General features: G+C 36.7%; 1 protein-coding gene across 1 annotated transcript in view; it reads right to left on the bottom strand.

The window, feature by feature from the left end:
- Nucleotides 1–9607: 9607 nt before the first annotated feature.
- The window catches only part of LOC145673942 (uncharacterized), a 109071-nt gene continuing 91082 nt past the window's right edge, over nucleotides 9608–27596 (bottom strand). The window contains exons 8-9 of the mRNA XM_081743757.1: nucleotides 23867–23992; nucleotides 9608–12538 (exon numbers count right to left, since the gene is read on the bottom strand). Coding sequence (XP_081599883.1) covers nucleotides 23873–23992 — 120 coding nt within the window. The 3' untranslated portion in view covers nucleotides 9608–12538; nucleotides 23867–23872. The remainder of the gene's footprint in view (nucleotides 12539–23866; nucleotides 23993–27596) is intronic.

Below are 27596 nucleotides of genomic sequence, written 5' to 3'. Positions count from 1 at the left end.
AGTTAGAGTCGGGTAGTATCGGTATACCCATCTAAAACTTTAGTCCAATAATTTCTTTCAATTCGAGGTTTAGGTTTCCCGTCAGGAGCGATTTTTAAACATCACAAATGACTATCTTTCCGAGAGAAGTAGCTCAAGGTCGTGGGTTCGATTCCCGCTGCTAACCACCCTGACTGTGGTTTTCCTCAGTCCTACCAAGCATATGCCGGGATAGTACCTACGAAACAGGTCCTGGCCGATACCTTTCCAAATCCTTTCTCTTATAATTGTTGTTGTTAGATATGCAGTATAAAATGGCCCCTGAGCTGTATCTGGTGATTGTTAAATAAACAAAATAAATACGCACCCTGGGAAAAAAGGAAAAATAGATAAAGGCAAAAGAAAACTCACCTCCTAAAAATATTTCCTAAAAGAACCGGGTTCAGGTAGGTATCAAAAAACAAAACAAAAAGAGAGAGAGAGAAATATTCAAAGGTGCACACAATTCTATGCAAAATTTTAATATTGATATCTTGAAAACTATTTTTTAAAGTTTCCCTTAAGAAAAAAAATTCACACCCCTCCGTCCCCACTTGGCACCGCGAAGTTTACCATCCGGTTCTGAAACGCATCTGGGGTGCTCTTTGGTCCATGCTTGACTTGACCAATAAAAAAAAATTAAAAAAAAGGGTTCGATATATGTTATATGAGCTTAATAAGCGTTTAAACACAACGCTATTCCATGGTAGCGATTCGTAATCTTCAAAGGGTTAAACACTACTAAGCAAATATTTTCGAAGTGACGGCTGTATCGAAATGATCAAAGATTGCTGTGACATGCTTATACGCTACAAGTCTTTCCTGGCTTTTGTTTTCTACCCCTTCCTCAATTTTCTTTTTTATCTGAATGAAAATGAAACAACGAAAAAAAATGTTTATTTTCACCCGTCCCGTTTTTTGTTCAGTAGGTTGAAGAGAAACTACTACAGTGAAACCTCTACTAACGGACACCTCTGTAAAGCGGACACCTCCCATAACGGACATATTCTGTAATCCCCAAACATTGTAATAGGAAAAAAACATATTGGCAATCCTCTCTAAAGCGGACACTCTCTAGTACGGACACGGACAGTCTTTTCTGTCTTTTATAGGTATTATTTACCTCCGTATTACGGACACTTTCTCTAGAAACAATTGAAAAGTTCAGTAAAAATACATTTTTAGTAATTCATACATGTGTCACCAAGGGAGCATTATGACAGCACTTTGCCTTCTCAACTGTCTGCTTGCAATTCAGATGAAGCGCCTCTGTTTAACAACACTCTCATGTCTTTTGCTTGCATCCCACTCCCATCCAAGTTGTTTTAGACACAAAAGTGATTGATAATATGCCGCCGTTTGGAATGACATGTTTTCCTACTGTCCCGCTTGAATCTCTAACCAAGCGAAAGACAAGTTTGATATTTTTTGCCCGCGGGCACGCATATTGTCCCAAAAAAAGACACTACTAGACTGTAATTAACCACAAATTAAACCGACATACCCAAAACGTAATAAAGTGATAAATGTAAAATGCAGAGAACTATAACATCTTATTTCCATGTTATCCCTCGAACATAGAGTATTGGATGGCGGAGGATAATGCGGGTATAGTAACATTTTGACAACATTCGTAAATATATGATTCATGCAAAAAATATTTGTTTCGAATTGCATATTACCTTGTTTACTCATTTACGTAAGAACATATTGAAACCTCCCTAAGGCGGACACCTCTCTATAGCGGACATTTTTTATTCCCCACGGCTGTCCGCTTTAGAGAGGTTTCACTGTACTAGTATCACCTGCTGAGTATTTATCGAAGTCAATCGCTGTTTTCATTGGTCAATTGCGGCTACAAATGAGCAGTACTATCCGAGGTTCGCTGTTGTATTTGGTGCTATTAGGAACGACGGTGAATGCTTCAAACTAGACCGACGATAGGTCATAATGTTTTGTTATTTTTGTGGAGGCCAACGATTTCTTGCAAATATATTCATTTAATTTCCTCTTAACTCTTACAGTGAAGACCACATTTTTTCGGTACCTCCTTTCGCGATTAGAAAGGCACTGGTTCCATCCCATATTGCCTTGCTCAAATTGTATCTAATCGACAGACTTTAAATTGAATTTGGAATTTGGAAGGTAGGGACAACGTATGTGACATCTTGAGGAAAAATCACTGCATGTTCAGAGCCCTGTTTTCCATTATAGAAGAGATTCTCAGAAAATTTCATTCCCATGCCCCGAAAATGCAAATATTTTAAAAGAATTTAGACATCATTCGCGGTTAATGAGATTTTTTGTTTTGAAATAAAATACATGGAAAGCAGTTGTTGTTTGTTCCAATGAAGTGAGTATCCTATTGATCGAATGTGGCGTATACCCGCGTACTTCCTAAATTTTAGGTGGCTATACGATAGTTGCCAAAACTTAGAGGTGGGTATATGCCGTATACCCGCGTATACCCTCCATTACACCCCTGTAGTATAAGTCGAAGGGGTGCAGGAAAATATTCACGTTTGCCAGATATAATGTAAAAATATATCAATGAAGATGTTAATACATGTATACCTACGGGGTCTCAAGAATACTTAAAAGGGGGAAGGAATGGATCGACGCCAATGCTCACCAAATCATTGAAACAAATTCAAAAACAATTGTGTATCGAATCCCCCTAATCTTGGACTTCATTACCAGAAGTCACCCTTGAAATATATTGTCTTCAAAACAAGCCAGAAGCCCAAATTAAAACGTGTCCCATGTTTGAGCTCAGTCTGAGTAACATGTTTCAGCATTCCGTTGATTGCAATTGTTCCAAACTCATTTACATGCTTTCTATGTCGATCAAACCACATAATTAATCACAACAATACGCTCGACCAATAACAAGGGAAGTTTGGGAGAAAGCACTCGCCTGCAGAGAAACTAAGCATGCCATTTGGAGGACCAATTCATGCTGATTACAACAAGCTAATAAAATTCCTGTACGGTTGAGAATTGTTCGAGAGATTGAACTTGGACGTTTATATGAAAAAAATGAGTATATGCCCATTTAAACGCGTTAGTACAACGTTATTAACAACGGATATTGATATAGAATTGAAATCTATCGGAGGTAACAAAATAAAACTGTTTAGCAATGGTATCTTCTCGTTCTGCCTAACGGCCCTCCAGCACTTTGTAGAAAATATTTTCAATGATCTTTAGGCAGAATGGGAATTCCCGTTCTGCCTAATCTATCGAGACGGGGAATTCTGTACAGTGAGGATTCTTTTCTAGGGAATTTTTCTTTAGTAATTCTAACAGATTCTGTAAGAAGAATAACTATTTCCTCAAGTTTCATCATATAGTTTAGATGTTATTCTACTTGTTCTTCTCGAAAAAATGACTAGGTACAGTTCTGTTGTTAGCAGCGTTATTCACGTCTACTTTAGTAAAAATGAAAGTGATTTTTTAAATACCTACAAAGCAATGGAAAATTAATGGACTCAGTTGCAAGAAAGCCGTTTGACATTGTGACTGGAACGAACATAAAATAAACTTATTTCGATATAATATCAATTCATTTCACAACAAAATTTTCTTCAGCTATCCAGTAGTATTTCCAACATGCTAAGGCTCGCAGTACGTAGAAGGTGCTACAGTTCACATTCTCAAGATATGTTTGATATTAAACAAACAATGCAATAGGATACATAAGACGACCCTTAATAAAGAGTGTTTGTCTTCTACATCACATCTCCTTTCTCGAACTGATTGACTCAGTTGTAAGAAAGCCGTCTGGCATTTTGACTGAAACGAACACGAAAGAGATTTACTTCGATCTAATATCAAGTTATTTCACAATCAAATTTTATTTGGGTTTCCAGTAGTTTATCTCCAGCAGTACTTAAAAGGTGTCATATCCTCAAGACAGTCTAGCCTGGCCGGCATTACCGTGGGACGTAAAACTTAAAAATTTCATTTCATTTATATTGTCAATATAAATACTAAATACCATATATTGTTAATGTAGCCAATACAATTTAAATAAAGATCTCATCATCACTGTTCTAAATGTAAACAATATGCAACTATATCTATGTAAGCCACCAAGTCTATAACACGTCATTCCAGCCTTCTTCTGAATGATTTGATTTTCTGTTCAACTCGCCTATATTTAAGCTTCGGTTCCTTCGGCTTCTTTCCTATTGTGAAGTATCCGTCTATTGGAAATGAAGTAACTGTGTATTGGATATAAAGAAGCATGAACTTTTGAAAACTTATGAAAGAAAACTTTGACTAGAAGTGTACATTCTCAGACACCTGTTGTAAATGCATATTTGTTAAATAAACTTCAACTAGCTTCCTTCTTTCCTTTCCGCATACCTTCGAGCACAGCCTGATACTTCCCGATTAGGTCATCATTCTTGAATTGATCAAAACCACGAGGAACAGAACAACAAGGGGGTATTCGACACGCAATCAAGAGAGGTGCAGGATCATCGGAGAGAAACGGATCCCACCATTGGAGGACCACCGACTCCACAAGTCAAAGAGTACCATTCTGACGGTTCATCGCCGCAGACATCTTTAAGTTTGTCACCAGAGTAGTAGAATGAAGGTGTAGGAGGACAACATCGCAAAGACGCATCATCGACGCCCCTTGCAGTTCAACAGGATTAAGATCCAGATGTTGACTGTCACCAGCTAATCCAGACTTCTCCAGATATTCATTCCAGATGACCAGGACGACACCAGCTTCGTTGGATATGTCAGGCTAGTGCTCATTCCTATTCTTTAATTACAACCTTTCTCTTTCTCTTACCCTTTTCCCCAACTAGTCATTTTCTAAATTAAAAACATTTGAATTTTATTTAAATTCAACCACAATTTTACAGTTAAGTACCGTGTTGTGCATCAGTTCCATCCCATTTGATTGCATTTATTTATTTCATATTCTGAGCTATAACTGATGACACAGCACCGGCACATGGTGGAGATGTTGTGAGGCTTACGCCTTTGTTACGATCCTAAAATTTCGATAAATTACGATTCTAAATATTCGGTAGATGCTTAAGATCCCAAATTTTGAGTAATTTGTACTGTGTAATTTTAGTTTGTCGAGAGAAATTAAGTAGAGTTATTTTTACCGGCACACTATCTCCAACATTAACATAGAAGCTTCCTTTTTCTGAACGCTGATTTGCTACTGGTGAACCCAGTATGCAATCACCCTCAAAAGTTGCAAACTGAACAAAATCTTACAAATCCCTTTCTCTTCCTTATTATCTGACCTTTTGATTTGATTGAAACTCTACAAAAACATACAAGTATTTCAATATGTGATATTGATATTTTGTATTGCTGCTATATACAGAAGACAAATCAGCTGATAAGATGTTGAAAAAGGAGTTGTGATATAGGGGACTAAGACTCTTTCTTAAGGTCCGCCTAATGCGTCCTCTTGCATTGTTTGCTTACTATATGACAACATATCTTGAGCATGTAAACTGTAGTATATTTTAAATACTGCGAGCCTTAAGCATGCTGGAAATAAATTAGTGGAAATCCGAATGAATTTTTGCTATGAAATGACTTAATATTCGACCAAGGTAAGTTATTTTTGTGTTCATTTCAGTTACAATGTCAAATGGATGATTATAGATCCCAATCACAGGCCAAATAAAAGGATGATTATTTTTTCTTCAACTTTCATGCATGTAAAACGTTATATGTAATTCTTCACTTTAGTGAAATAACATTTTTTTAAATACTGAAGACCCAATAAAACACGCAAAACTGTTATAGTAAGTATATGTTACACACTTGATCTTTACTAAAAAAATGTTGATTAATATTTCAGAATTAAAATACTCATACAACACTCAAAAGATTGCTATATGCTACCCTGCATAAGGCTGAAAAATTTTTAAAAAATCAAGTAACATCACAGTTACTTTTCGTAATGAAAATGAATGGACGTACAGTAATATGTTGAACGTATTTCAAATGTAATAAATGTATAATAAATAGGAGTACCCAGAACTTTTCATATGGGTGTGTGTGAAAGTAATTAAAGTCGATCTGCCCTTTTTTTTATATATATTTTTAGGTTTTCAGTATTTTTTTAAGAAAAATTATTTCAGCAAATTGAAACATTACAGGTAACATTTTAGAATATATGGCAGTTGAAGGAAAAAATAATCATATAGGGTGTGCACTGGTACATCCAATATATACTCCTATGATTCTATTCCTTGTATTTTGTCCATCTCATCAGAATTTTCCTCGGATTTTGTCCCCGCTTTCGTCATTACAGCCATTATATGCATGAATTTCGATCTGCATAAAAACATGCTAGGAGTCAAGCATTTCAGTGCTGTATTTCCTTTTTAAAAATCCCTCTTCGCACAAAACACTCTGTCTTCAAAGATTAGGCAAAACGGGAGTTCCTCTTCTGCCTAAAGATCACTGAAAATATTTTCTACAAAGTGCTGGAGGGCCTTTGGGCAGAACGGGAATGAATCTTAGGAATAACTAACGGGTTTGTTAGTTAAAATTAGTCATTATACTGTTCACAATAATGATAGATTAGAGATGAAAACTGATCACTGTTGTTCTTCTGTTCTATGAAGAAATGACTCAGGCAAAAGAGTTCCTTGCAATATTAACATTTTGTATGTGCACTTGCGTTGCATCCATCAAGGGAACAGTTCCCATAACCAAAGCGAAAAGCAAATTCGACAGGTGATTCAAAAGGTATATGATTTGTTCGGTAACCTGCCTTATGGAACGCAAACTGAAACAATCCAATGTATCGCGGTGATCGGAACTGATTTATTAGCATGGACACGAAATGTATTTGATTATTTCGTTGGTATATCATAACGTCCGGATGAATAAGTTTCATACTATGTACAAATCTCCTGCCATAATCTTTGATTGGTCGGAATTCAACACATTGGGCTCAATCGTGCATTTAACATTGCATCACTCGAAAAGTTCTCAACCGTACAGGAATTTTATTACCTTGTTGTAATCAGCATGAATTGATCTTTTAAATGGCATGCTTAGTTTCTCTGCAGGCGAGTGCTTTGTCCCAAACTTCCCTTGTATCCTCAAAGTTCTTCATCCAGACTCTTCTATGTCCCTCAAAACTAGTTGGAAAGGCTCAATGTTATCTACGGTCATAACTACCTTTAATAGATACCTTACCTTACTATATTATTTTCAGTTCCCATATATATATATCTACTTTTACTATATTTTAAAATTATTATTCCTATATACTTTCCATTGTGAATTGTTCTTTTTTAATGTCATTATTTTTTTCTACTATTACTCGATATTTTATTCGCCCAACTTCTTCCACCATCTACTTATTCAGGTCATGACGTGTCAGTGGCCTTATATCCCGCCCATGGCTCAAGGAAACCTACTATTCCTCCTCCTTTCTTCCTAGTTTTTGTGCCCCAACCCCTCCGTCAGGCTAGTCAAGTTCCATTCCTGGTCCCACTCAGGCGAAGATACTCCTAATAATAATAATAATTATTATAATTATATATATATATATATATATATATATATATATAATATGAATATAATATGAATTAATTACCAGAAAGTAGGGAGAAAAATCTCACGGGCTGGAAAAGTACACTAACGATCTTTCGCTAAAGCGCTTAACACTTTAATTGACAAGCATCGATAGCATTACCATTAAAATATTTAGTTTGCTTTTAAGGTTGAACTGTCTCTTCATGATCATAATTTCGTAATTTTTAAAGTATTTTTGTACTTTGGTTACAAAATGCAGGATGTTTATTTCAAAGCAACATTGCCATAAAATAGGTCTTATGTGTACCTACTGAGCAGCATTGCCCTATTATGGTAAAATATCACAAGAATTCAGTAATTTGCACCAGTTTCGTTGAAATATTTTCCTACAGAGCAAGAAACCATAAATAAATTAAATAAATAAAGAACTTTTGCAGAACGTAGGAGATAAAGCTTCTACAATATTAAATTTGGTTGTCCCCTGTTGACGAAGATTATAAGTATCTAAAGAAGCGACCGAAAATCATGTATTTGAATATTGTACGAGAGCAATAATGCCAATTAAATGATCACTGAAGTTATAATTCGTGCGGATAACGCAATAGAATGCGATGTTGCTTGAGAGCAACAGTGTCAAATAAAGGGTTAATCAAATAAGGAGAAAAGGAAGTAAAAACGGAGAAGCGTCGAGGTGTCATGTTAGAACAGTCAGATGTTAAAATAAATAAATATGAGTTGTCCATTTCCAAACGGCATCTTGTCCACCAAACACATTTTCCAGAAATCGAAAAAAAAAAGTTCTAGTGTTTCATTTTTTTTTTTTCAGTATTGATTAGGGGCAAATGAATGTTTGCTAAAAATTTGAAGAAAACCTATGCAATAGTTTGAAGGACAAGATACCTTTGGGAACTGTACGAAGCCATTTTGTCATGCAGAGAAGGCATTTCGGAGACAAAAGTGAGATAATGATGTAATTATCTGTTTATTATAATGAAAATATAGCTATAAAATAAGAAAAGATCTGTATAACAATACTGTCTATACCTAATCACCTAAGTGGTTAAGACAGATGGCCCATTGGTCCACGAGACGATGGATACCGTCAGTGAAGAAAGTCGTTGGTTGCGTGTGCAACAATTTCTTCAACTGTTTCTTGGACCTCATTTTTGTCCGTGAACCGGCGTCCCTTCAGTGCTTTTTTAGTGGCCCGAACACATGAAAATCTTAGGGCGACAAGTAGGGCCTCTACGGGGGATGCTGGAGAACTTCTAATCCGAAGTGCTGAAAGGGATCTTTGCACGTTTGTGCCACATGAGGGTGGACATTATCATGCAACAGAATAACCTCTTTTAACAACATGCCAAGTCTGCAATTTTTAATGAATGTTTTTAGTTTGCGTAAGGTATAGTTTGGATTACTGCCCACTGAGCCTGTTTGGAGGAATCCATGGCACGCTCGTTACCTGTTATCTCGCTTCTGTTGAAGTTAACAACACAGAGACCCTATCCATTGTATATCAAATTTCTCCTGGCACACTGCCATCTACCAGGGAAATCGCAAAGTTCTACCACTGGGATTAACGCGCTCCAATCCCAGTCCCACTTTCAATTGGGTATGCCTTGTACTTACGCTGTATATCCCAAATCCTCCATCTTTCCTCCGACATCATCATTTTCTGCTGCTTCTTCCTCTCTAAGGGTATCATCACAATTTGTATCCATGTAGAATTTTAAAGGAATATTCTACCAATCCGTTCCAAAATATAGTTGAAGCAATCGTTTGATATCACCTGATCTGCTCCTACAACAGACCCCTTACTCATTAACGATTTTTTAGTAGAATCTTTTACGTGCGAGGTCTGTGGTTCTTCATCCAGCACAGAATTAAATAATGCCACACAGCAAACTGGATGTAATTTCAATCTCACCAACCACGTTAAAAGAACGAAAAACGTTGGAAGGCATAGCGCAAAACACGACTCAACCTCCTATTTGGGTGGATGTGACAATGATGTGACAACTGATCGTTGAAAATATGCTTTATTTAGACAGTAACAACAATAGAAGGGTTACCAACAGTTATGAATAAACACGCTGTCCTTAGAACCTATTATGTTATGTGAAAACAATACCTAATTAACTTACGTAAACCTAGCTGTGACCTGTGTACGAGAGTCGCTTTGAAATTGTTTTTATTTACACATTACAGATGTCTAAAGGACAAGAAGTCGTTTGTTTCTGTAAATTTAAAGATTTTTCCTCCGCCATTTTGGTTTGTTGGACGCCGACAATGACATTTCCCACATTTGAACGCAATTTGCACCGCTTATCGGATTTTTTGGAGCTATAAAGTATATATCATATGAAAGTTATGAATACCATTGATCTATTGTGCCCATATCTCAAAATCGAATTTTCTTGGACAAGATGCCGTTTGAAAATTGGACGACTCCTATATTCTTTAACTTCTAGAAAACTGATTACAATGGAAGATATGACATTATTCAGGGATTATTTTCTGAGAACTGCTCTCCGTTTACTTCCTGCCCTTGATATCTGACACAGCGCAACAGCGTGGTATTAGTCCCTTGCCACATAGTATTTGTTGAATATCCTTATTCTCGGGCAATCAGCCAGGTTAATTCCACGTCGTCCAACGTTTCGAGAACTGACAACATTGTTTTTGTCTTCAGGGTAAAAGATTTAGGAATTAGATTTCTGGGGTTTGGGTATCTATGGCCATTTAGCCTGCCACGTATGAGGGATGATGTCCCTCGGCGAGCACACTATCCGGGGAAAGGGAACAGCCTGGGACCTATAAGTGGAGTACCACCCCGGCATTTGCCTGGTGTGAATGAGGAAAACCCAGGAAAACCTCATTCAGGATGGCTAGCCTCAAAAAGCATTTTACACTTTTCCAACCAAGTGCCCCCACCGGGAATCGTACCCGGGACCGTTCTTCAGGGTAAAGTATGAGAGACCAAACACAGAAGTCTTTACTATATAGGTGCTGGCAGGAAGGGGGCGGGGTTTGATTGGTCAATTGCGACTTCCAATCAGCGTCAATCTGTGGCCTCAATTGTGATTGACTGGATTGGTTGTTTTATATACGTTTTCTTCCAATGTGGGAAAGTCATGTTTGGCTGAGTTGAAGACCGGTATCCCTATTAAGGTTGCTGCTTTCTTGTAGTATTGCTATTGCTTCCTTCACTTTTCTATTCCAATAGCCTGAACACTTTGCTATCCTTTGATGTAACTAGAAAAATCGAGATTGCCAGAGCATAGCATAACTGAGAGACACAATGTCTCTTTCTCTGAAACAAATTCGATGGCAAAGTGTTCAGGTTACAGGGAAAGAAAAGTGAAAAATGAAATGAAATCTTTAAGTTTTACGTCCCACGTTTATGCCGCCTAGGCTAAAGGAGACAGTGATTGATGAGAAATGAATGAAATGGTGGAATGAAGAAAGTGGGAGGAAACGGGAAAACCCCGAGGAAACCCACCACACACACGGTGTTTGTCCACCATAAAGTTTACTTGTCGCGAGCTGGGATTGAACCAAGGATCCCATGCAGCAGAGGTGAACGCTCTACCACTGAGCCACCGCGGCCCCGGGAAAGAAAAGTGACGGAAGTAATATCAATACTAGAAGGCAGCAACCTCACTAGGGATACAAATTCTCGAAACGTTGGACGACGTGGAACTCACGTGGCTGACTGCCCGAGAATAACTATAATCATCACAACAGGAAATCTTCGGTTGTTATTTCATAGTATTTGTTGTATTTTCTGGTAGTGTTTATAAACCTTGGTTAATTTTTTACTAACAAATTTGATACTGCTGAGCAGTTTGAACTCCTATTTGGATATTGAATTTTAATATAAATAGCTTTCCTCAGGAACTGAAGAACAACTCTTTCCCAGAATAAATGAAATTCTTACTTAAAATGATCTTACCTTTTATCCCATGAGAAAAAAAAAATCCCTACGGTTTCGTAGCTCTTTGGCACCTTTATCGAAGTCATTAATTACGCTGTTAAGTGAATGGGTTCCCTTTTTCTTTAAGAAAAACAAAGAAATTTAATCCTCACGTCCAACACTGTGTAATCGTGGCCTCTTAAAGAAACAAACTGGCAAGTTCCGCACTACTCGTCCTTCACGAGAGTGAAACGTTTCTCCACCTTATATTTTTATTTCAAGAGGCCACGATTACACAATGTTTCAAGTAAGGATTAAATGTACTTGTTTCTCTTATAAAGAAAAAGGTTCTTCATGGAAAGGGAGGGACCCATTCACCTAGCAGCGCAGTTACTGACATTGATAAAGTTGCCAGAAGGCAATAAAACCAAATGGTAATGTCTTCTTTCAGTACAGTTTTTTTTTTTTTTTTAATATAAATCTTCGAGTATCCAATATGTATCCTACAGCTACCATTAGTAAAATGAAATTCCTTATTTTTTTTTCCATCAGTGCCTTTCGAAGGAGTTAATGAAGGAATTATTAATGACTCCATTTGCTATTTCTATTTTTTTTTTTAATAACTGCGAAAGTATTATGTGGTCGATATATACAATCAAGAAGCCATACAATTGGAACCTTGATTATATCAATTTAGATACAAATTTTTAACAACTGATTTTTTCAGTATTTATCACATACAGTACATATAATTTTGTACACTATTTACTTTAAAAATTGCCCTGAGTTCAGAATTATTTACAGGAAAAAGATACAAGAACTGTAAATACGTATACACAAAGATACAAACAAATTATTATTATTATTTATTAAATACAAGATATATGGATGTGAGACTAACACGCCTCAAACAACAACTGTCTCATAATAAACGTGTCACTCATTCCAACTAAAAGGTGATGGTTTATCATATATGCAGGAAATAGGAACTCAGCTTCGTTAACGACGACACTGCTTTTCGTGTCGTTCCATCAGTAGATTCCGCTTCTGCTTTTGTTCCTCCTGCAAACGAAAAAAATATTTTGTTCTCTCAAAAGAATCATTTCCACTCTTGAGACCTACCGGTGCTTTGTACACATAAAGATGATTAAATTTTTAACATGAATTCACCTACATACTGTATTCACCTTTGTCTTCTTTTTCTTCGCCTTTTCTTTATGGAAGGTTGACTGCTACGTTTCTCTTACTTATCCATTAATAAACATTAATGTTTCAATCCGCACGTGCATCTTCTTCGGGATTAATTTACTCTGGAAAAAAACAGCAGTACAAAGGTGAATACAGTATGTTATACAGGGTGTTTCAAAACAACGCCGACAACGTTTAGGAGGTGATTCCTGACACCAAGATAAAACAAAAAGTATAGACAAACCTGGGTGCACAAATGCTTCATTTCGGAGTTATAGGCTGCCGAAAACATGAAAATGTGAGGTTTAGAGATCCATAGCTCCAGAACTATGGGACCTACAGTAGTCGGGTCAAGACTTCACTTAGGAACTAGTATGTGCAATATCCAAATATCCATATTTTAGAATCCTGCGGTGCTTACGCAACAATTTTTATAGAGCTAGTTGGTGAATACTTCAAATTATATGTTCGTAGCCAAACTCCCTCTATAAAATTCGTTGCGTGAATACCTTAGGATTCTGAAACATGTTTTTTTTTAGAAATGAAATGAAATCTTGAGTTTTACGTCCCACGGTTATGGAGGTTAGGTTACGGAGACGGTGATAATGAGAAATGAATGAAATGGTGGAATGAAGAAAGTGGGAGGAAACGGGAGAACCCCGAGGAAACCCACACACACGGTGTTTGTCCACCACAAAGTTCTTTTGCGCGAGCTGAGATCCAACCAGGGACCCCACGCAGCAGAGGTGAACGCTCTACCACTGAGCCACCGCGGCCCCACATGTGTTTTTAGGTAGCGCACATATTAGTTCCTAAGTGAAGTCTTGACACTACTACAGTTGGTCCCATAGTTTTAGAGCTATGAATCTTTAAGTTCATTTTTTCATGTTTTCAGGAGCCTATAACTCCTAAAGGAAGCATTTGTGCACCCAGCTTGGTCTATACTCTTTGTGTTATCTTGGTGTCAGCAATCAGCTCCCAAACTTTGTTGGTGTTGTTTTGAAACACCCTGTATAATATGTACCCTACAGCTTCTATTAGTAATTATACCAATTCGCAACAACAAACCAAGACTTCCTTCAGAAATTGTATTAAGGACAGAGTTACTTATCAATTTACTAAACCACACAGAAAAAGCTCAACTTACCAGATTAATAAGGCGTTGGACTACCTTTCGCCTTCAGAACAGCATTGATGCGACGTGGAATGGTAACAAGGGGAATATTACACCATTTCGCATGCAGTGTAGAATAAATTCCGTAAGAGAAAGAATAGGGGCGGAAATCTATCAGATAAGTGTCTCTAAAACGGACCGCAGATGTTTACCCTTATAAATTCTAGTACCTAAAAATAGGTACTAAAGTAGTGTCTTTATTATTCGATTTAAAAAGAACCAATGAAGCTTTTTACTTCGTTTTTTTTAAAGTCCAGAGGCATTATAGAAGACGTTACGTATGGTTTGATGCCTTTCTGCGTCGAGACATAGGGGGTGATGACGTCAACTAAAAATATTTTGTTAGGTTTATTTTTATTATTTTTTGGCGGGCTTCCTCTTGCACTTAGAAGATTGAAATTTTGCACAAACATTCAGTCCACCGAATAGCATTTATCAATTTTTTCAGATCTCTGCGCTAAGACAAGGGGGAGGGGGAGGGGAGTCCAGAGGACAGGCCTCCCAGCACAACATTGAAAAAATATAGGACAGTTTGGTTAATAAAATAGGGCAGTTTGGTTTATACAATAGAGTATTATGCTCTGAAACACAGTAAAAAATATAAATGAGTTGTAAGAAAAGGCCACTTTTCACCCCAATGGGCAACTATTTGTTATTGAAAATAGTAAAAACACTAAAAAATGCAGTTCCAATATTGTTAGAATTCAGAACATATTCGCACTACCCCAGAAGAAAAAGAAATAGTTAACAACTCTTATTTATAGGATTACCATGGCATTTAACACTTTTTACATGTCGTTATTCATACATAATTTTGAATATGTAAATTCAATTAATGTACACAAAAGTACTGATTATTTCTTTACCTTCCTACTATCCTTCTAGTTCTTTTATTTACAGAGGAACTTTATTTTGACATTATTTCTCATTATTTCATATATTTCCAATGACAAGAAGAAGATTGATAACTTATTTCTCTGTAATGAAATATTTTAATCTAATTATTCATTGAATTATTTGATCAACGCATTTCCCAATGAAATAAGTAATGTAAGAGAATTTCATTCATCATAGCTCTGCAAATTATATATACACTTCTAACACTGCTACACAACATATTATATATTTCAGGACATTTCCAGGATTTTCACAATTTTTCTGCTTTTCATGACTTTTCCAGGACGCTTCCACGACACACTTATGTTCAGGTTTAAGGACGCGTGGGAACCTTGCATATTATGTAGAGCAATATTGGAAGGTGTTGGGATATGTTGGTGAATACCAACACACCTCAATGTCTAGCCAATGTCTGCTGCACACACACTGGTGAAAGAAAATGCTAACACAGCTTGCGTTATAAGAAACTGGAGTATGGCAAGGTTCCTCAGTTAAACTTCTTTGTAGAAGAATAAGCACATAGGAAACAAAAAACAGAAAAAAAAGAGTGGACATGGAAGGATAGGAAAGAGCAAATTAAAAAAATAATAGTGAGGATTACTGACTACTCCCTCAGAAAAAAATGCTAAGACATATTTAGCACATTGCTAATACGCAGTAATTTAAATAATCACTGAAACTGCCCTTAGCTTGTATTTTTAATAATTCAGCCACTGAAAAATATAGGAAATATAGGACAAGATTAAAATATAGGACAAATATACACAAATTTCCAAAATATAGGAAAAAATAGGACAGCTGGGAGCCCTGAGAGGGTCAAAATATTAAAAAAAAGGATATTTTAACCAAAAAATCCCTCTCTTCGCTATTTTTGCACCTCAGATACATGATGGAGACATGTGAATGGTACCGTTTGAAAGTTAGTTCTATTCTGAAGAGAATGAGGTACGAAACGTGACCCTAGGATAAATAGGGATATCTCAGCAAATTTTTTACCTGAGATTCGGCTGTTTTGCGGTAATCTGGAGCATTATGGGGATCACCTGTAAATATTTTCCCGCCCTTACTATTAGAGATAAAAATTTGAAATTTAGTACACCCTTTAGTATTTTTCAGTTGATTTTCAGATCTCTGCGTTAACACAATTTGAAAAAAAAAAAAATCTAATTTCTCTCAAAATTTTCCGCCTCAGGGGCATGATAGGGAAATACGGATGGTACCATTTGAAAGATTGCTCTATTGTAAAAAACGAGGTATGAACCATGATCCTAGGATAAATAGATATGATGCTGTAGCAGCTTGACTGGAAGTCTATAATTTACCTAAAGAAAGCCGGAATTTAAAAGGGTTAATCATATTTAAGTTCGAGGCTTTGGCAAGTAAGCGGAGGTGTTCAACTTTATCCCGATGTTCCTCAAACCACGCCGCAACAGCTTCAGCTGTGTGAATTGGTGTATTATCACGCTAGAATATGGCTCCATTGCCCGGAAACATCTGGACTATAGGATTCATGTGGTCCCTTAAAATGACGACATAATCACGAGCAGTAACGCGACCGGTAAGCGTCAGCACAAGGACCGCCACCACGTTTCCCGGAGTCAATGCTGATCGTACGCTTGTTTAGGCATTCGCCACACACAAACTTGCTCCTTGTTTGAAATAAGGTGACCATATTTCATCCGACCATATAAGATGTTTCCAGTCATTAGCGAATCATGTTCCATGTTTGCGACACCATTGCGTCGCTCTAAAGTGTTTTGGTCACTTTTCAACGGTTTCACCAGTGCATCCCGCTCCCGTATGTCCATGTCATGTCGCTCGTGGCGGACTGTGATTGTCTACACTGCCTGTGGCAGATGCTGTCTGGGTTCGTCCGTCAATTGCACAACACTTCTGAGTGACGATTTGGCGGACCTGTCACTGAGGGTCTTCTTTCGATCATTGTCCCTCTCCGCAACTGTGGTTCAGTTAAAAATTTTGTAGGTCTTCACCATATAGCACACTGTCCCTCGCAAGACATTCAACATACTTTCCATTTTCCTCACGTTCACACTACACAACCGAGGGCAACAATTTAGCCTGTTTAGGAATCAGAGGTGTCTCCCATTTTACCGTCTTCTTAGTTTACTGAACATACCCGTTCTACTATTCTTCAGTATGGAGTTTGCCCTAACACACTACCAAACACCCAGGCGCTGTGATCGCCACCTGACCGTTGCGAACCCCGACAAGACATGTTTCCATTAAATTGGTAAGTATTTGTACATATGCAAGATATCTTACCAGAAGAGAGCACTAATAATACACATTATTTCTTCTAATTTTGCATATTTCACTAATATTTTGCACACATTTTTTTTTTTTTTTTGAACGGACTTACTTTAATATCTTATTATCTAATTGACATGCACAATAGTTGTTACTAATGCAGTGGTCGCCAATTTACAGTCCACTGCGGGCCACAACAAAATAAATACCATTTTGCTTGTCCTTTCCGGTAACTGTCCGTAAGTCATACATTTTGGTCATGTTTCTTGTGTCTAGGCAAGTTGGGGCCTCAGTTACAAGCATTTGAATATAACTGAGTAAAAACTGCATTCTGGTGGCAAGGAAACAGCGTTCCAAATGGTTTGGTAACAAAAAATTACAGATAATATTTTCATATTATGAATATTATAATATTAGACTCAGGAATATTGCAGGGTGTCTACTGAGTTTCATTTTCAAAATTCCAGTATATTTCCAGTATCTAAAGAATGATATTTTAAAACTTCTTTAGGAATAATCACACTCTTGATGATTTCAAGTTTGTAACTGTTTTACCATCAAAAGAATATTTTATTTATAATATATTTAGTTAGCCCTTTTTTAATACAAATGATTTTTTAACATTTTTTTAAAGGGCCTCCCAACTCCCCTCGCAGCCCTCCACCCCACCCATTGCTTTAAATGTCTAATTACAAAATGTATACAACTCTTGCTTTGGAAAAATTTACACCTCAATGAATACAAAATCATTAACAAAAAAGTTGACAACTTACCAGTTTCATGATTTTTCCAGTATGTGAATCAAAATTCCAGTATATTCCCAGTATCGAAATTAAATTTCAGTATAATTCAAGTATTTCCAGTATCAGTAGACACCCTGTATTATGATGGCCAGATATACTCCTCCTCTTGCCCATAGCGATAAAAAATAAAAAGAAACAAATGATACATGTTTTTACATATATTCACGGACTGCCATTTGACCATTACTACACTAATGTAACTGCTGGAAGAAAATATCCTTTGGTTTGATTAATAGACTGAAACAGTGTGACGTCACATCCTTTTTGTTGCCATGGTGATCGCCATTTTATTTTCTATATAAACACGAGCGAAGGCTGAGAAATAACGCATAAATGGTGATTTGTTATGTATTTGATTGTAAACATATTGCAATGTATGTAATTGAGCAGAAATGGAACAAGCAATATCCTAGAATTCTTTACTAAAGATTTTCGATAGTCTGTAGGCAACATAAAATTCTTAACGTAAAATTACTATGGCAAAATAAATGAGAAAATACCTATGATTCGATCAGAACACACAATTGTAATATTACATGATACAGACAAATCAACACGATCTTTACAGAAGGTTTGTTCCCCTTCTGTGCAATATATCGAGGCATTTATATTAACAATTAATGGATGCAAGCTTACCTCTACTTCAGTTCTTCATGTTTGCCTCCACTCTGCCTTTTAAATATTTAAATTCACCATCATACACTACGGAAGACTTGATTCAAGAGCATTTTCGCCTTTATCCGCCAACTTTACTTCGTTCTCAAAGTATTTAAACATTCTAAATAATTTCACAACCATTGTTTACTCAACACCTCATTTACACACTCACGTTTGTATAGGAAACAAAATGGCGATCGCCATGGTAACGTAGAGGAAATGACGTCACCACTATTCCAGTCTATTGACTTGTACTGGGTGAGTCAGAACCCTTTGGACACCCTTTTATTTTGAAGCCTGAGAGGAAAACATAAAATCTGTTAATTGGAAATGACAGTAAAGAGAGGGGGACGTAACCAGCGGCGCCATCCTGAATATAAGTTCCAACTTTTAAATGGGAAGAAGGGCATATCGCATATCAAGTAACACCGGTGTGATCTCAGGAATCCAAAAATGTAATTGTTTCTTTTATATCTTGTATGTTTTGCAAGTTAACACAAAGTTACATACTAACTGTTACATTATTACAATAGAATAGAACAGTGGTTCTCAACCTAATTAATATCACAACCCCCATTTTATCACATCCTCTTGCCAGCGACCGCCTTATAACTTTTGGTTTGTAATAAGTTTGTGTTGGGATTTTTAATATACCTATTGCGGAGATCTCACGATATCAATCTATTTTTATAATAGTAGAATCAGTTTCTTGTATATAGTATATACAGTAACTTCCCTAAAAGCGAATGAATTACAACAAAATTTGGTCTGTTCATTCATATTACAAATATTGAATCCGATCCGAAATACTGTTTCAAAATGGAGGTCGGTTGAACATTTTAAACCATCATAACTCCCTTAATTTCGGGTTATATGATAAAAAATTAAGTGATTCTAATTTTGCTTAAAAAATTTGGACATTTGTTAAAAAAGTTACTGAGTATCTTAATTTTTGAGAGGTGCCATTTGAGTTACCTCATAGTGTTGTGAATTTGGTACATTGTTGTGTGAATGTGTTCAGTATCCTCAAAAACTGTTACAATTGATTTATAAACAACTCTGCACCTATTGAAAATGTTTAGTAGACCATTTTTTTTACAGTGTGTATGAAAATAAAAATATGCATATTAGAACAAAATTCAAAACATTTAAAACTATTTTCCGGTATTAGATTCTAATTACATTTAGCTCGCGTCGTGTGGACTTTGTGATGGACAAACACAGTGTGCGTGGGTTTTCTTGGGGTTTTCCTCCCACTTTCTCCATTCCACCATTTCATTCATTTCTCATCATCACCGTCTCCTTTAGCCTAACCGGCATAAACGTGGGACGTAAAACTAAAGATTTCATTTTTTATAATTACATTTATCTCTTCCGATTATCTTCGTGATCCCTATGAAACCTTCTCGCGATCCCGCTTGGTGTCGCGACCCCCAGGTTTAGAAACCCCGGGAAAGAATATAGATAATTTTGTGTGCGCTTTTATTTCCTCGTTAGTAACAATATTATTAAGTGAAACCTTTGAGTTTTACGTCCCACGTTTATGCCGGCTAGGCTAAATGAGACGGTGATCATGAGAAATGAATGAAATGGTGAAACGAAGAAAGCGGAAGGAAACGGGAGAACCCCGAGCAAACCCACGCACACGGTGTTTGTCCACCACAAAGCTCTCTTAGCGCGAGTTGGGATCGAACCAGGGACCCCATGCAGCAGAGGTGAACGCTATACCACTGAGCCACCGCGGCCCCAACAATATTAACTGACAGAACCAGAGGAAATAAGAGATTTATTTGAAATCAAAAATTTTTACAAACGCAGTAATTACAGTCACATATTCATGGGTTTGCATATTACAAGAGGGACAGATAATAAACCTTAAAAATAATACAGACGTGCCACATTTCGTCCACCACGATAATCTTTACGCAAGTTAATAATGGAAAACGAAATTATCTCGCACTTTCGAACTTAGAACTTTCTAACACAACGTTGAATTTACGATTTTTTACTCCCTCTAACCCTTGATTCATTTCAATGTCAAGAATCACCTCTGTTGGCAACTCCTCAAAGAAAACCACGTCTCATCAAAATATCAACACTTTTGCAAGTTATCGCGGAATAAAAAAGAAAATAAAAAAATACACAAAAGTCGAGTCGATTCGTAGAATCTAACTTTAATACTTGTGTCAATTTTGAAATTTAATTAAATTAATTTAATTTTTGAATTTTAAAAATTATTATCAAGTACCGGTAACTTTAAAATTTCAAAAATAGAAAAAATAAATCTACTTGTTTCATTTCTGGTATTCAACCTCAACTATGCGGCTCAAAGTAATAATCTGGTAAAGAGTGGTAGAGCGTTCACCTCTGGTGCCTGGGGTCCCGGGTTCGATCCCAGTTCCCGCCAAGTGAATTTTGTGGTGGACAAACACCGTGCTCGTGGGTTTTCTCAGGGTTTTCCCGTTTCCTCCCACTTTCTTCATTTCACCAATTCACTCATCTCTCATCATCACCGTCTCCTTTAGCCTAACCGGCATACCCGTGGGACGTAAAACTCAAAGATTTCATTTCATTTCATAATCTGGTAAAGAAACACACTTTCAATTGCTACTTATATGAAAATACAAAAATTATTAGTATTTGCGAGAGGTTCAAAATGCCACATAGATATTGTTGAGCATTGTTAAGAGGCCTTATCACAGCGAAATTAAAATACTGCTAATTTTACAGCAATTATGTGATATCTTCAAATAGATAAAAGATAATCGAAATGTGAAACAAGAGCGTCCTAGACAATATCATTTTGCATGAGGTACCGTTATCACGAGTCACCTAGTAGCTTTCCGTTTGCAGCCATGTTGAAACGCGAAAACAAATGCCGATTTTCAAAATGGCTGGGAATCGAAATAAGGTAAGTGAGTCACGATAACGGTATCTCATGTAAAATAATATTGTTTAGGGCGCTCTTGCTTTACATTCCGATTATCTTTTATCTATTTGAAGATATCACATAATTACTGTAAAATCAGCGGTATTTTAATTTCGTTGTGATGAGGCCTCTTAAAAAGACGTAAACACATAACCGTTTATTTCAATTAACAATCTTACCAACCAACAAGACTCTGACACAATTAATCCATTTTCTTATGCCGTGAAACACTCCATAACCGTTGACATTTTTCATGTCTTCTTTAGCCCAGAAGGCATATTCTTAAAAATACAGTAAAACCTGTCAACTTGTCCACCTCTCTAAGTTGGCCACCTGCTCATCTTGAACCTGCATTTTTCAGTAAGACATTCGTTACTAATAACTAAGTTGGCCACACTGAAGCAATGTTTATCCTATGATAATAATGATAAATTTACCTGCGTATCTTGGCCATGGAAAATACCCGTTTTGTTATTTTTCTTAACTCTTTCGTATTCCGATATCAGAGGCAGATGTTCTGTATTTGTGACAACTGACAAAGAAGTATGGATTTCCACGATTTATTCTTGGAGGTCAATGGCGAGAACACTACCCTGATAAAGGAGTAGTGAAGGAAGATGTGAATAAGCAAAAGCACGTACAGGAATTCAGGAAATGGTTGTACGTATTTGTTAATCCTGTCTATTTTGGTGAAACCATTAGATATATAGGTTTCTCTCAAGGTTAAAGCTAACCATCTCAATTGTCAACTGTTGGCACCTGACGGATTGTCGAAAGGTAGCGAAGGCTTTCAGACATGAATTCCCTTAAGATTTTCTCAAAACATGTTTTGCTCCGACAGAAACACTTGTAACTCATTAACAAGAGGTAGTTAACTACAAAATTGGAATGCATATGTGCCGAAAAGAAAGTGTAGAATGAACCACCATGAATAAATTTGTTATTATGTGTACATATGTTAAACATATTGTAGTAATTTTTTTCTAGTGCTGTATATTGGGTTTGGGTACAAAACCTCGCGGCCAGAACCTCGCGGCGACAACCTCGCGGACCAAAACCTCGCCTCCCAAAACCTCGCGGCCCAAAATCTCGCCAGGCCAAAACCCCGCCTGGCCAAAACCTCGCCGCCCAAAACGTCGCGGGCCAAAATCTCGCGGGGCGAAAACCTCGCCACCCAAAACCTCGCGGGCCAAAATCTCGCCGGGCCAAAACCTCGCGCCCCAAAATATCGCCATACCCAAAATCTCGCCTGACCAAAATGTAAATGTTCCAACAGATGATAAGAATGACGGTATAAAAGACGCTGTTTCAGAAGAAGTATCACGGGTATTTGACCAAGTCCCGCGATACCATGTGAAAATTCTATTTCTGTATTAGAGGATTTCAATGTGAAGGTAGGGCGACAGGATGTTTTTAAACTGGTTATAGGGAAAGAAAGTCTGCATAAGGAAAGTAATGACAACTAACGAGGTTAGTTTCGTGAACTTTGGAACATCCAAAAACTTAAAATTTTAACAAAAATCTAATAATATTTATGAAAATATGAAACAATATATGAGTTTTTACGACGTCCCTTGATTATGTCCTATAGGTTAAAGGAGACGTAGATGACCAGGATGAAGGAAATGATCGAATAAAGAAAGTGGGAGGAAACGGGAATAACCCGAGAAAGCCCACGCACACGATGTTTTGTATATTATTATTATTATTATTATTATTATTATTATTATTATTATTATTATTATTTGTAACGTGGAATTGCATATTAGGAAACACATTGGGTAAATTTTAAAGAAAAGTTTCATTCGCGGCGAGGTTTTGGCCCGGCGAGATTTTGGGCGGCGAGGTTTTGGCCCGGCGAGATTTTGTCCCGCGAGGTTTTGGGCGGCGAGGTTTTGGCCACGCGAGGTTTTGGACGGCGAGGTTTTGGCCCGGCGAGATTTTGTCCCGCGAGGTTTTGGCCACGCGAGGTTTTGGCTCGGCGAGATTTTGTCCCGCGAGGTTTTGGGCGGCGAGGTTTTGGCCACGCGAGGTTTTGGCCCGGCGAGATTTTGTCCCGCGAGGTTTTGGCCGGCGAGATTTTGGGCGGCGATGTTTCGGCCGCGAGATTTTGTCCGTATACCGTATATTGTTATGATTACTCTATATATACATTATTTAAAAGTAGCTGTCGTGCCATTGCTTATTAAAATTTTGCGATCAAGTAATACTAGAAATCCTATCCTGAAAATAACGCAATCGCACTTATTTTCTGTAAGTTGGCCGGCCACCTGTCTAAGCTGGCCGCTTTTCAATGGAACTGATGATGGCCAACTGACAGGTTTCACTGTAAATAATTTGTGAGGATTCTTTTTCCTAAAGAGAAAGCTGAAGTTATTAACGATTTAAATGGTTCTGGTTGAAGCTACAACAAACAAAGATTCCATTCAAATTAAACGAAGTTTACTTGTACTTCTGTGAAAAATGTTACTTACGCCAATTTAACATATACATCCACTTTGCATAGCCTGAAGAGTTAGCAGCAGGGCAATGCCCATAACAAAACAAATGAAGAGGCCCATATCTGTAGGTCTCCTGTTTTCTTCTGCACGTTCTTCCGCCTAAAATAGAAGTTTTAAAAGAAATTATAGACACTAGAAACAAAATCATTAGCATGATATTATTTATAATGTTCTTTAAGATACTAAATTAAGTTTACTTATAAATAATAGTTCATTACTATATACGGCTTTCAATCAAGATTTTCTTTGGACCACTTCCGGTAGTCATAGGAGGAAGAAATGTGATACGAACAATTTATGTATGATACACTGCAAATTGTAGAGTTAAACACATCGTTATATTTCTGAGTACTGTGCTATAGCTAGATAATTAAATAAACTCTGGTAAAGACAGTAGAGAGGATTACACGAAATATTTTCATGTATGGGATATGGATAGACACCATTAAAGTCACCGATGAAGATTTTAACGGATTGTTTCTAGTAACGAACTCGTCCGAGATATCGCTTCAACTTCTTGCTGCAGACAGCACACATTTGGTTTGGTTTGATTTAGTTTAACGTCCCACGTCTATGCTAGGGCGGCTAAAGGAGACGAGGACCTACTGATTATAGTGGAATCCGAACCACTTTGGTCGTTCAACTGTACCCCACCAGGAATCGAATTTCACGCACATGTGTGAGATATGGGCTATAGATTGTTAACACTAAAGTTGCCGTTATTCGTTATTCCGTTAATTGACTCTGTTTTGTTATTAACAAACTCGGTCAAGGTAATTGGTCTATGTATCTATTGCAAAGAACAGACTTGAAAAATTCGCTTATATGTATGGATCAGGTGCTATAGATAGCCACTGTTTAAAGTCGCCGTTATCTGTTGACGGGCTGCTTCCAATAACCCTAGAAGGGCACAGCAGGCTACAAATTTACAATTACATTTTTTATGAGAGCTCTGTAAGTAATAATGAATGTTCGTTTTCCATTTTTCTTATAGCTGACATTAAATAAATGATGAATGTAGCTATGAAATATTTTTTGTATAGAAAGGGTTGTTTTCTCGTTAAAAAAAAATGATTGGGGTCCAAAATGTACTCCACTCGGCACTCTGTACAAATAATTTATTACAATGCGCATTCTTTTACATTTGTGATGGCACTACTACTTCGTAACATATTAAATTCTGAGAAGAATTATGTAATATTACATTAGTAAACATTGAACTTGGCATTGAATATCATTGTGTAACAACTAGCTAAACTTCCAGAATGAACTGTGCAGTCCTGATCGAACAATAAATAAAATCTGAACTTCTTGTACGGTATATGATTCTTCATTTGACGAAGATTTTCTTGAGAATTTAGAAGAACAAATTGATTAGAAAAGTGATGAAAATGATGACTCGATAGATTTTCACGACCAAGCACACATAACAACAAAAATACGTTAGAGTCCAATTTATTTATTTATTTATTTTATTTTATTTGTACCTACTACAGGAAATAAATCCCAATTACAATAGGCTTACATATTAGTAAAACATCAGTGAGTATAATATAAAAAGGGAAAGAAAAGAAAAAAAGAGAGAAAAGAGAACAGATAAATAACAGTTAAAAAGATACTAATAATGTAACTCCATAGCGTACAAGATAATTTGAAAATATAATATTCAACTTAAATATTTTCACAACAAGGCTTAGTATTTACTCACACGCTGCTTATATTACAATAGATTTAATTGTTTTTATATAAGATGAAAAAGATGATGAAAAATCTAACTCAATATTGGTTGCCGATAAATTATTGTAAGTTTTACACATTCTCATTAGTGGTGAATTCAAGTATGCTTCGGTTTTAGCTCTTGTAAGATGGAATGGCACCCTGTTACGAAGATAGGTATTTTTTATATTAAAATGTAATTTACTCAGTAATTCCTGATTATCTACAGTGCCATTTACTAGCTTGAACAAAAAAGTAACAGGGAAATCTCCCGTCTTACAGATAACATAGAATAGTTAAATGTATTTAATAATTCCTTATAAGATATGTTTTCTCTAATGGGATTTAGCTTATAAATTTGATAATACAAATATCCCAAAAATTTCTTCTGAATACGTTCAATTTTCTTTTCATAACACTTGTAGTAAGGCGACCATATAATAGAAACATATTCAATTTTACTACGAACCATACTGTTAAATAGGGTAGTATAAGCTTTAATCTGTTTAAACTCCCTTGTATTTCGTATTAAAAAACCAAGAGATTTAAATGCATCGTTTACGATATTGTCAATATGTTGTTTGAAACATAATTTACTATTTACAAGTAAACCTAAAGTATTTGTACTCCGCTTGGCACTCCGCGGGTGCCAAATAGCTTGGCAATCCAATGGTTAACGAATTGGTGCGAATAATCGTTCTAGATATCTATTGCAAAAACCGGAATTAAAGAACTCTCATTCGTTCAACAGTTATCGTGCGGAGCAACAGACGTAAGTTTTGCTGAATGATCCTAATAAAAGTGCTTTGTGGATAATGTCCTTTGATTGAGGTGAAGCTACGAGAGGAAGAGATTTATGGATATTGAAAAGAAGAGTTATACAAAATATATAGAAAGTTATTCTTTCTTAAACAGAACGAGCTAGTAGAAGTTACGAACCAAGTTATTTATCTGCACGTAATCTAATGACTAGCATTCCTTTAGCGTCACAAATTTTGTTTTGTTTTTGGACCGATTTCTCAATAAATCTCGAATCCGTTTAGACTAGACCTTACATCAATTTCAGCACAAATACAGTCAGCCTCACAACTACTATCCGATTTCAGTATTATCCGGACCAGTGTAAAAAAAATCTCCGTAAGAAAATGAGGAAACATTTTTTTTTTAACGATCTCCTCCACTTTTAACGCCTTCACAAAAACGCGCGACTTTGGCAAGTAGAAGCAGGCATTTATCAAGAAATTAAAAAAAAGAAATTAAAAACTATAAATTTTGAATCTTTTAAGTCTACCTTTTCATATTTGTGTAATCTCTCATCAATAAACAATATTTCTTTTAGTACCCGGCTATTTGAGGCGATCGCAAAGCGTATTTATTTATTGCTCATGCGTACTCTTGGAATACGCTGACCATGTATTTAAATGTAGATGGCTAATCATAAACGCGAAAGCAATAAAATCGCTGAGAAAACGTCAGCTCGAGCGCATTTAGTGCGGGTCGGAACAATAGACCGCCTGCTGTTTAAAAGATTTCAAAAGGAAGGAAAAAAAAAAAAAAAAGGAAAGGGGTGTTGCCAGGCAAAGGGATTGTAGCAAGAAACAGCTGCTTGGAAGATGGTTTGTGCAGAGTACTGGAACTCTGCTATTACACACCTGAACCTGGCAAAAAGACCTGGAAACCCTGACTGGCTCACAGTATGATTTACACATCTGGTGAAAGTGAAATTACTGAATAGCCACTTTGGCCGCGTTCGCTACAGGGGGTAACGCTTTCTCGACTAGCCTAGGACTTAACCTTTAAACAACGGCAAACGGATTAGGCCGTGAAAATAGTGTGACGAAGCATACAAACACGGATATATCCGGAGATGAACGTCGCCCCCTTACTTCTTGCGGCTACTCCGTTGAGAACAGTGGAATCGCAGTCAAATTTTTCTTTATGCATTGAAACACCTTCACGTACCAGAAGTGTCATATTTCTATTTTCG

This window comes from Thermobia domestica, chromosome 17, assembly GCF_964235325.1.
Source record: "Thermobia domestica chromosome 17, izTheDome1.hap1.1, whole genome shotgun sequence".
NCBI classification, from domain to species: Eukaryota; Metazoa; Arthropoda; class Insecta; order Zygentoma; family Lepismatidae; genus Thermobia; species Thermobia domestica.
The sequence above is the reverse complement of the archived record's forward strand: the minus strand, read 5'-3'. Positions and strand labels throughout refer to the sequence as shown.